Here is an 11,298-nt window from a genome sequence, read left to right on the forward strand (position 1 = left end):
TTTTGAGACGGAGTCTCGCTCTGTCGCCCAGGCTGGAGTGCAGTGGCGCAATCTCCGCTCACTGCAAGCTCTGCCTCCTGGGTTCACGCCATCCTCCTGCCTCAGCCTCCCGAGTAGCTGGGACTACAGGCGCCCGCCCGCCACCACGCCTGGCTAGTTTTTTATATTTTTAGTAGAGACAGAGTTTCACCATGTTAGCCAGGATGGTCTCGATCTCCTGACCTCATGATCCCCAGCCTAGGCCTCCCAAAGTGCTGGGATTACAGGCGTGAGCCACTGCGCCTGGCCGAGAGTCATATTTTCATGATAAAACTGTAGGCCAAGAATTGGCCTATGAATTGTTTTGCATCCCTTTACTCAGGGCTTGGAATTTTTTAAAAAAAAGATTTAAATGTAATTAAGTTTTTACTTTTTCATAGTTGAGTGGTTTCTTTTTTTGTCTTTCTGTGACTAGTTTTGAACTATTACCCAATCCTCCTCTCTCGTTCTTTTTGAGAACCTGTGTTTTACGGTTTATAATTGGTCTGTAAAAGATTCCCAGGCTAGGGCTGCAGCAGTGAAAGCTGGAGGTATTGACAGATGGGACCCTGTTTGTAATGCTGCCTGGGTGGCTGTAGGCTCTAGGATTATCTGGTGCTTTGGAGACAGAGGACACGGGATAGTGACTCAGGTTGGCAGGGAATGTGCCCCCCTCCCCGGACAGATTTCTATGTTGCTGGTTATGATGAAATACTTTCCACTGGCCACAAGCTATAGAGACTTGGGCAAGTCCTCTTGATCCTCTGGGCTTTCATTTCCTCATTACTGAAGTGGAAACTAAAAACACATCTGGAATGCAATTCCAGCGTCTCACCACTTCCTGGCTGTGTGGCTTTGGGTAAGTCGATTAACCTCTCCAAGCTTTGGTGTTCTACCTGTGAAATGGGGACACAGCACTGTTGTGGGAATGAAATGAAATCCTTGCTCAAAAGTGTTACGCTTTTATGACTTTTAGTACTACTTCAAAAATTATATGTTAATATCAACACTTTAATATTTCTTAAAATAGATGTACCTTTCAACAAAATAATATGGTATATGTTTTTGTCAAAGGCTTTATAAAGAGCCAAAACAGAGGCAGTTTTTACTCCTTTTTACTATTTCGTTTTTAATTTTGCTGGTTTCTACATTATTCATGTTCTCCTGTTAGTGACTGAAGAAGACCGAGCTCCCTTAAATCACTCCCTATTGTCCAGTCTCCCCTCCTTATCAATCAGTTCATCAGGAATTTTAATTCCTCTTTTGGTTACAGTGTCACTTTAGAAATGCTTATTTCTGGTTATATCTAACTGTAGACAGTATCACTTCGGCAGTTTCAGACAGAAGGATTTCCTAGTAGTGAATTTAGATTATTCTACCATCAACTTCTCCAACTTGAAAAAAATATTTAACTACTACACACCTATTAGAATGGCCAAAATCTAGAACACCGACAACTCCAAATGCTGGTGAGGATGTGAAGCAGAAAACTCTGTCATTGTTGGTGGGAATGCAACATGGTGTAGCCACTTTGGAAGACGGTTGTTTTCTTACAAATTTAAACCTGCTCTTACTGTACGATCCAGTAATCACACTCCTTGGTGTTTACCCAAAGGAGCTGAAAATGCATGTCCACACAAAAACCTGCACACAAAAAAAGCTTATGGATATTTATAGCAGCTTCATTCACAACTGCCAAAATTTGGGAGCAACCAAGATGTCCTTCAGGAGCTGAATAACTAAATAAACAGTAGTGCATCCAGACAATGGAATACAGGATTATTCAGCGTTAAAAAGAAATGAGCTGTCAAGCCATGAAAAGACATGGAAGAAACTTAAATGCATATCACTAAGTGAAAGAAGCCAATCTGAAGAAGCTGCATATGGTATCACTCTAACTATATGACATTCTGGCAAAGGCAAAACTATGGAGATAGTAAAAAGATCAGTGTTGTCTAAGGGCTGGGGGAAGGGAGGGATGAATAGGCAGAATAGGGAGGATTTTTAGGGAAGTGAAAATACTATGTACCTTACTACAATGATGGATACCATCGTTATGCATTTATCCAAATTCACAGAATGTACACCAAGTGTGAACCCTTATCCCTTATGTAAACTATGGAATTTGGATGCTGCTGCTGTGTCAATGTAGGTTCATCAGCTGTAACAAATGCACCTCTCTGGTGGGGGAGGTTGATGGTGGTGCAGGCTGTTCATATGGGAATAGCGAGTATATGGGAACTCTCTCTACCTTTCTGTCAATTTTGCTGTGCATCTAAAACTGCTTAAAAAATAATATCTTAGGGTTGCAACCCTTTATTGGGCAGTGAAATCAATTTGCCAACTGGGACTAGTGCTAAAAATAAATGAAACGGGGTCAGGCATGGTGGCTCACGCCTGTAATCCCAGCACTTTGGGAGGCCGAGGCGGGTGGATCACCTGAGGTCAAGAGTTCGAGACCAAGCCTGGCCAACACGGTGAAACCCCATCTCTACTAAAAATACAAAAATTAGCAGCGCATCATGGCGGGCACCTGTAATCCCAGCTACCTGGTAAGCTGAGGCAGGAGAATTGCTTGAAGCCGAGAGGCGTAGGTTGCAGTGAGCTGAGATTGCACCACTGCACTCCAGCCTGGGCAACAGAGAGAGGCTCTGTCTCAAAAACAAAACAAACAAAAAACAGCCTATCTCAAACCCCTTCTGCTCTCAGGTACTAACGTATAATGTTACTTTATGTCAGAAACCAACCCCCCATGAACAATTTCTCCCTGGATTAACAATTCCCCATTCTTTAGGTCTTAGCTCAATGGCTACCCCTTCTCAGACAGGAACACACAGCACTTTACAACCTGTGGAAACTCTCTCACCTTTCCTGCATGGTACTAATCACGCGTATAATTTTTTTTTTACAGCTCTATTGAGGTGTAATTTACATTACCATAAAATTCACCCATTGTAAGTGTAAAACTCAATGACTATTTTTGTAAATGTATCTAAAGTTGCCACATCAGTTTTAGATACAATCCTGTTTTAGAACATTTCTATCACTCCCCCAAATTCCCATGAGCTAATCTGCAAACGATCTCTGTTTCCACTCACATTTTTCTGTTGTAGTTGTTTTGTTTTTGAGACTGAGTCTCGCTCTGTCGCCCAGGCTGGAGTACAGTGGCATGATCTCGGCTCACTGCAACCTCCACCTTCCGGATTCAAGCAATTCTCGTGCCTCAGCCTCCCAAGTAGCTGGGATTACAGGTGCGCGTCACCACGCTTGGCTAATTTTTGTGTTTTTAGGAGAGATGGGGTTTCACCATGTTGCCCAGGCTGGTCTTGAGCTCCCAGCCCCAAGTGATCGACCTGCCTTGGCCTCCCAAAGTGCTGGGATTGCAGGCGTGAGCCACTGCCCTGGCCTCCACTCACATTTAACTTTCCTGGATAGTTCATATAAATGGGATCATGCAGTATGTAATTGTTTGCATCTGACTTTTTGCTTAGCACAGTGGTTTTCAACCCGGGGCAACTTTGCCTCCAGAAGACACTTGCCAATAATCGGAAGATGCATTTGCTTGTCACAGCTGAGAGAAGCTACTACTGGCATCTTGTGGGTAGAGGCTCATAATACTGCTAAATATCCTACAATTGGCAGGATAGTCCCCCATAACAAAGAATTATCTCACCCAAAATGTCAGTAGAGCTGAGGTTGAAAAATTCTGCCTTTTTTTTTTTTGTTTTTTTGAGACAGAGTTTCCCTCTTGTTGCCCAGGCTGGAGTGCCATGGCGTGATCTTGGCTCACTGCAACTTCTGCCTCCTGGGTTCAAGCGATTCTCCTGCCTCAGCATCCCGAGTAGCTGGGATTACAGGCATGTGCCACCATGCCCAGCTAATTTTTTTGTATTTTAGTAGAGATGGGGTTTCTCCATGTTGGTCAGGCTGGTCTTGAATTCCCTACCTCAGGTGATCCACCTGCCTCGGCCTCCCAAAGTGTTGGGATTTACAGGCGTGAGCCACCATGCCTGGCTGACTTTTTTTTTTTTTAATAGATAGGGTCTTACTCTGTCACCCAGGCTGGAGTGCAGCAGTGCAATCACGGTTCACTATAGCCTCGACCTCCCAGGCTCAGGTGATCCTCCCACCTCAGCCTCCTGAATAGTTGGGACTACAGGTGCATGCCACCATGCCTGGCTAATTTTTGTATTTTTTGCAGAGATGGGGTCTCACTTTGTCGCCAGGCTGCTCTCAAACTCCTAGGCTCAAACGATCGTCCTGCCTTGGCCTTCCAAATTGCTGGGATTACAGGCGTGAGCCACTGGGCCAAAAACCCTCGGTTTAACATGTTTTTGAGGTTCATCCAGGTTGTAGCAATTATTAGTATTTCATTCCTGTATAGAATTTTATTGCTGAATAGTATTCCATTCTATGGAAATATCACGAGTTGTTTATTCATTCACCTGTTGATGACATTTGAGTTGTTTCCAGTTTTGGGCTGTTAAGGGTGATGTTGCTAAGAACACTTATATTTAAGTCTTTGTGTAGACTTATGTTTTCACTTGGGGGGTACCTTCCTAAGAGTGGAATTGCTAGGTTATCTGTTAGTTTATTTTTCATTTGTTTTATTTTATTTATTTATTTATTTATTTTTTGAGACAGGGTCTCACTCTGTCACACAGACTGGAGTGCAGTGGAGCAATCTCAGCTCACTGCAACCTTCGCGTCCTGGGTTCAAGTGATTCTCCTGCCTCAGCCTCCCAAGTAGCTGGGATTACAGGGGCCCACCAGCATGCCCTGCTAATTTTTGTATTTTTAATAGAGGCGGGGTTTTGCTATGTTGGCCAGGCTGGTCTCGAACTCCTGACCTCAGGTGATCCACCTGCCTGTGCCTCCCAAAGTGCTGGGATTACAGGCATGAGCCACTGTGCCTGGCCTATGTTTAACTTTTTACGAAACTGCAAACTATATTTCAAATTGGTGGTACCAACTGGTATTCTGCTGTACCTACCAGCAATATATGAAAGCTACAGTTTGTTTATTTATTTACATGATGATACTTGGGATTGTCTTTTTGATTTTTAAATGTCTACTCAACTCTTTTGCCCATTAAAAAATTGAGTTGTCCTCTTGAGTTATAAAAGTTATTTTTATTTTCTACATACAAGTCTATTATAAGACACATGATTTGCAAATATTTCCTCCATGTCTGTGTCTGTGGCTGATCTTTTCATTTTCTTATGAAAATATCTTTTGAACCTCAAAGTTTTTCTTTTTTATATATTTTTTTGAGACAGGGTTTTTCACTCTGTGGCCCAGGCTGGAGTGCAGCAGTGCAATCATGGCTCACTGCAACCTCCGCCTCTTGGGTTCAAGCGATTCTTCCACCTCAGCCTTATTTATTTATTTATTTATTGAGATGGAGACTCGCTCTATCACCCCGGTGGGAGTGCAGTGGCACCATCTCGGCTCACTGCAACCTCCACCACCCGGGTTCAAGAAATTCTCCTGCCTCAGCCTCCCGAGTAGCTGGGATCACAGGCATGCACCACCATGCCCAGCTAATTTTTGTATTTTTAGTAGAGACAGGGTTTCACCATGTTGGCCAGGCTGGTCTCAAACTCCTGGCCTCAGGTGATCCGCCGCTCGGCCTCCCAAATTGCTGGGATTGCAGGTTGAGCCACTGTGCCTAGCCCTCAGCCTCATTTAATCATCACAAGAAACTCTCTATCTTCAGTAGGTACAAAGAGATTACATTTTAAGGACGGAGATGGGAGATAAATTCCAAAGTTAGGACAAAGGCAAAAGTGGTATAATAAAAATTACCTAATTTATTTATTTATTTGGGACAGAGTCCTGCTCTGTTGCCGAGGATGGAGTGCAATGGCGCGATCTTGGCTTACTGCAACCTCGGTCTCCCGGGTTCAAGTGATTCTCGTGCCTTAGCCTCCCGAGTAGCTGGGATTACAGGTGCACCACCATGCCCAGCTAATTTTTGTATTTTCAGTAGAGATGAGGTTTCACTATATTGGCCAGGCTAGTCTAGAACTCCTGACCTTAAATGATCTGCCCGCCTTGGCCTCCCAAAGTACTGGGATTACAGGCGTGAGTCACCGCGCTAGGCAAAAACAACAACAACAACAAAACAAACAAACAAACAAAAACTACCTAATTTAAACACTGAAGTGAGATGGCCCGCTCACCGAGGAACGTCTGGTCGTTGGGTGGAATGGGAGGGGACTTACAAACCCCCCTCCCACCCACAGCTCCCATGTTTGACTTGAAATAAGTTAACTACGATGTGACTCTGCTTGACTGGTGTCCTCGTCGTTTTAGGGATGAGGGAGTGGGGCCATGAAGTGGGCAGGTAGAAGGGGAAGAATGGAGGCCGGCTCCCTGCAGGCTGTGGAGCGAGAGGTCCAGACTGAGGCAGGGGCTGAGAGACGGGGTCCTGAAGCTGAGACGGGATCGCAGCGGGGGCTACCAATTTCTCAGGGAGCCAAAGGACATCGGGCTGAACCCCATTCCACATCTCCCCCGATCCGCGACCCTTTCCTACCTGGTTACTCACCCGCTCTGACGGCTCCAGGTTTCCCTAGCCACAGTTACCGCCGCGGTCCCAGCGTTGCGAGGTTACCCGCCAATCTCAGAAGGCGGGACTCTGTGTCTGACTGACCTTTCTTTTCACCATTCAATTTCTTGTTCCGCTCAATTGTCCCCACCTCCTGAAGCCTGACCAATCAGAAGCACCACCATTTTGACCTTACACCAATGGAAAGACTTGGGACTCCCTCTGGGTTGGACTCAACGAGTAAGGCGGGGAGATGGGAGGAGAAAGGGGCGTGGATTCTTCGTCCCGCCCCTTCTTAAGGAGGCGGGCAGGGAGTACTGCCTCGGCTGCGGGCGAGACCTGCGGAAAGACGTGAGAATTGACCAATCAGAGCTCATCATGGTAGCCCAGTTAGCCAGTAGGACGCTGTGAAGGGAAAATGGGGCGGGGCCAGCGGGGTTGAGAGGACGGTAGGCGGCGGATGGGAGAGCTGGCGCAGCTACCCTGGTGGCGGTGGCTGAAGTGGCGGCGGCTGCGGCGGCTGCAACAGCTTCGGGCTCGGGGTTTTGGCGGCGGCGCCGGCGGGCTGGGCTGCGTGGTGCGGACCCCGGCGCGCGGTCCGGGTTGCTGGGGCGGCGCGTGTAAGAATCCGAGGGATGCGAGGACTTGGCCAGAGGGAGAGGGCAGGGATCAGGGTCAGAGGGCGCGGAGTAAGGGGTTGCGGCGCGACACTCTGGTGTGGGAGGTGGGCTGAATGGGCCCAGAGAGGGCGCGGGGAAGTCTCCACCGCGCTTCTCTCCGTCCAGCCCGGGCCGGGGCTTTGCACCCTCTCTCCTTGCCCCCGACTTCTTGGGGCGACCCTCACGTGGGCGCCCAGCCACGGGCTGGGAGCACGCGGAGCTGGAGCCAGCGCTCCTGCCTCCTTCTTGCTCCCTCCCTCGCTCTTCTCCCTGGCGCCCTCAGGTGACCCCGCAGGAGTCTCGTGCCCGGGTCAGGCTGCCCGAGCGGACAGCGGCATGGCAGCTGGCCCTCTTTCCCTAGGCCCTTTCCCCAGGGCTGGCCATTTGGGTCCTCTGTAGAGGCAGAAGCAAAGCCCGCGGAGGGAACACTGGACCAGGACTCAGGAGTCCCGGGTTCTAGCCCCGCTCCTGCACTGTGTGACCTTGGGCAAGTCTCTTCCCCTCTCTGGACCTCATTTTTGTCTCGCTGGACAAGTGACGTGTTTGAATTCAAATCAGGGTACTGGTTCTAGTCGTAGGTGTATATAGGGTCATGGTTAAGCAGGAAGGTTCCCTGATTCAGACTACCTGGGTTGAAACTTATAAGAGGCAAGTTAACCACTCCAAGATTCAATTTCCTCATTCGTACAGTGGGGATATTAGCTAAGATAGGATTTTTCAACAGCAGCTCAATTGACATTTTGAGCCACATAATCCCCCGACTCCACCCACCAGCAATCCCCTCACTCCCAAGTTGTGACAAAGATGTCTCCAGACATTCCTGATGTCCCCGTGGGGGCAAAACCCACCCCAGTTGAAAGCCAATGGGCAAAGACAATACAGGCAGGCAAGCAGTCATGTATTAAACAGTTAAACAACCGTGTCCAAGCGTTTGAATGCGAGGACTTTAATCTGTGGTGGCAGATATCATGAAAATTATGCATGAACCGCCCCCCCCGCCTCTTTTTTTTTTTTTTTTTAGCCCATCATTAATGTTAGTATATTTTATGTGTGGCGCACGACAGTTCTTCCAGCCAGTTCTTCCAGCGTGGCCCAGGGAAGCCAAAATGTTGGACAGCTGTGAGTTAAAACATAGAAACCACTAGCCATTATGATAATGGTAACATTAAGAAACCTCTTCTCTGTGAGTTAATAAATTCTCCTGCCTTCAAAGTAAATATGGGAGATAATTGTCAAAGCTGAGTAATGGATACAAGGAAGTCCACATATATATTCTCTGCACTTTTGAGTATGTTTGAAAATGTCTGTGGTAAAAAGTTAAACCAAAACGACAATACAACCGTAATTCTTAAGACTGCCAAATAGTAGTGTCTCATCTGGGATTTCCTCTTCTGCCTCTCCACTGCTGAGATTTAAAAGCAAAATAAACCCCCAGATCTGGAGGAAACTTAAAAAAAAAATCTCACAGGAAGTGTGCTGGGCAGAGAGCTACGGGCTTAGCGGCAAGCAGAACGGTGTTTACTTTCGCTGCCTTGTTTCAAAAAGTTGTACCGTTCCCTGTGGATGCACGCGGATTTGCTCAGAGTTGTTCCAGTGATTCGAGGAAGAAGTCAGTCGCTCAGTTGCCATTGACTAGGTCAGCTAGGAGGCAAAATGGGTTGATCCCAGAGCCCACTGCTTGAGGAAGGAACTTGCTGCTGTTTGCAAGTTCAAAGGTCTGCAGTCAGATCTGCTGAGTGTTTTTTTTTGTTGTTTTTTTGGTCCGTCTCAGCGGAAACAGGAATGTGCATAAATAGGAGCTGTAACAGGCTAGCTTGGAGTGTTTTACTTATTTAGTTATTTTTAAATTTTTAGTTTATTTTTTGAGATGAATTCTCACTCTGTCGCCCAGGCTGGAGTGTAGTGGCATGATCTCAGCTCACTGCAACCTCTGCCTCCTGGGTTCAAGTGATTCTCCTGTCTCAGGCTCCCCAGTAGCTGGGATTACAGGCATGAACCACCCCAACTGGCTATTTTTTATATTTTTAGTAGAGACCAGGTTTCACCATGTTGGCCAGGCTGGTCTCGAATTCCTGACCTCAAGTGATCCACCTGCCTCGGCCTCTCAAAGTGCTGGGATTACAGGCATGAGCCACTGCACCCAGCTGCTCTGAGTGTTTTAAATTGAGAGTTAAGTATGAGCATTTTTACTGTATTAAAAAATACTCATTAGTTAAAAAAAATACTCTTTTCCCCTTCCTGGGACACCTAAATCTAAGAGAACAACTCCTATATAAAAATGATATAAAAATGACACATTTTAGAAGTATGTTTCTAACTGTTCCTGAGAGGCCGCGTGGTAAAGCTGAAGTGAAAGATGTGTTTTAAATCTGTATATATGGGCAAGTACATATTGGTGATTGGAGCTAGATGCTGCCTAAATGCATGACCCAGACTTCGAGGAATTATAGTGTAATGGCTAGGAATACAGGTTTGGAGTCACACCATAGTTGAAAGCTTGGTTTTTTTTTAGCTGTGGGTCCTTGGGCAGGATACGTTATCTCTCTGTGCCTGAAGAACCCACCACCCCCATCCTGTAATGGGGGGATAATAGGCCTGCCTATCTCATGGGGCTATACAAAATTTTCAGTTAACTTTTACTTATGAAAGTAAAAGTAGGGTCCCTAGTAGGGTCCCTCGTACATAGTAAGCACTCATTAAGTATTAACTATTATTATTATTTTTTTTTTTTTTTGAGACGGAGTCTCGCTCTGTCCCCCACGCTGGAGTGCTGTGGCGATCTGGGCTCACTGCAAGCTCCGCCTCCCGGGTTAACGCCATTCTCCTACCTCAGCTGGGACTAGAGCTGAGTCCTGTAGCTGGGACTACAAGCGCCCGCCACTATGCCCGGCTAATTTTTTGTATTTTTAGTAGAGACGGGGTTTCATCGTGTTAGCCAGGATGGTCTGGATCTCCTGACCTCGTGATCCACCCGCCTCGGCCTCCGAAAGTGCTGGGATTACAGGCGCGAGCCACCGTGCCTGGGCGAGTATTAACTATTATTTTAATGGTTGTATTTTTTGTCATTTTATTTTATTTTATTTTATTAGTTATTTATCTGAGATGGAGTCTGACTCTGTCGCCCAAGCTGCAGTACAGTGGCACCATCTCAGCTCACTGCAACCCCTGCTTCCCAGGTTCAAGTGATTCTCCTGCCTCAGCCTACAGAATAGCTGGGATTATAGGCGCATACCACCACACCCAGCTAATTTTTGTATCTTTAGTAGAGGTGGGGTTTCTGCATTTTGGCCAGGCTGGTCTTGAACTCCTGACCTCAAGTGATCCACCCGTCTCTGCCTCCCAAAGTGCTGGGATTACAGACGTAAGCCACCGCACCCGGCCTTTTATTTTATTTTATTTTATTTTTTAGAGACGGGGTCTTATTCTGTTGCCCAGGCTAGACTGCAGTGGTGTGATCATAGCTCACTATAACCTCCAACTCCTCGGCTCAAGTGTTTCCGCCACCTCAGCCTCCCAAGTAGCTAGGCCTAAAGGCGTATGTCATCATGCTCAGCTAATTTAAATTTTTTATTTTGTAGAGATGGAGTCTTGCTACCTTGCCCAGGCTGGTCTTGAACTGTTAGGCTCAAGCAGTTCTCCCACCTTGACCTCCCAAAGTGCTGGGATTACAAGTGGGAGCTACTGTGCCCAGCCTATTTTTTTCTTTAAAGTCTTTACAAAACTTACGAGTAAATGTAAAGAGAAGTGGAGGTAGAACATATTAGCCTTAATCTCACTCTCCAGACAGAATTACCCTTAACTTTTCAGTATTTGTTCTTGCAGGGTTCCCTCCTCCATATTTTAAGGCTATTATACTGTAATAGTTCTTTTATTCTATTTTTTTAAATTTTATTTTATTTATTTATTTATTTTTTTGAGACAGAGGCTCACCCTGTCGCCCAGGCTGGACTACAGTGGCTTGATCTCGGCTCACTGCAACCTCCGCCTTCTGGGTTCAAGCAATTCTCCTGCCTCAGCTTTCTGAGTAGCTGGGATTACAGGCACGCACCACCCCGCCCAGCTAATTTT

The 11,298-nt window shown here is 46.5% G+C and overlaps 2 protein-coding genes across 5 annotated transcripts in view; one reads left to right on the forward strand and one right to left on the reverse strand.

The window, feature by feature from the left end:
• IQCD (IQ motif containing D) overlaps positions 1-6,669 on the reverse strand; it is a 25,194-nt gene extending 18,525 nt beyond the window's left edge. The window contains exon 1 of one of the 2 annotated variants that reach the window (XM_011997922.1): positions 6,572-6,669. The gene's annotated coding sequence lies outside the window, so the exon portion shown is untranslated. The remainder of the gene's footprint in view (positions 1-6,571) is intronic. The other variant, XM_011997921.1, reaches the window with a different exon arrangement.
• A 342-nt stretch (positions 6,670-7,011) lies between these two features.
• The window catches only part of TPCN1 (two pore segment channel 1), an 82,434-nt gene continuing 78,147 nt past the window's right edge, over positions 7,012-11,298 (forward strand). Inside the window, exons 1-2 of one of the 3 annotated variants that reach the window (XM_011997917.1) lie at positions 7,035-7,191; positions 10,809-10,901. In XM_011997917.1, coding sequence (XP_011853307.1) covers positions 10,811-10,901 — 91 coding nt within the window. In that variant the 5' untranslated portion in view covers positions 7,035-7,191; positions 10,809-10,810. Of the gene's footprint in view, positions 7,192-10,808; positions 10,902-11,298 lie in introns of all 3 variants that reach the window. The other 2 variants (XM_011997919.1, XM_011997918.1) reach the window with 2 other exon arrangements.

Source organism: Mandrillus leucophaeus, unplaced genomic scaffold (assembly GCF_000951045.1).
Source record: "Mandrillus leucophaeus isolate KB7577 unplaced genomic scaffold, Mleu.le_1.0 Scaffold55, whole genome shotgun sequence".
NCBI lineage: Eukaryota > Metazoa > Chordata > Mammalia > Primates > Cercopithecidae > Mandrillus > Mandrillus leucophaeus.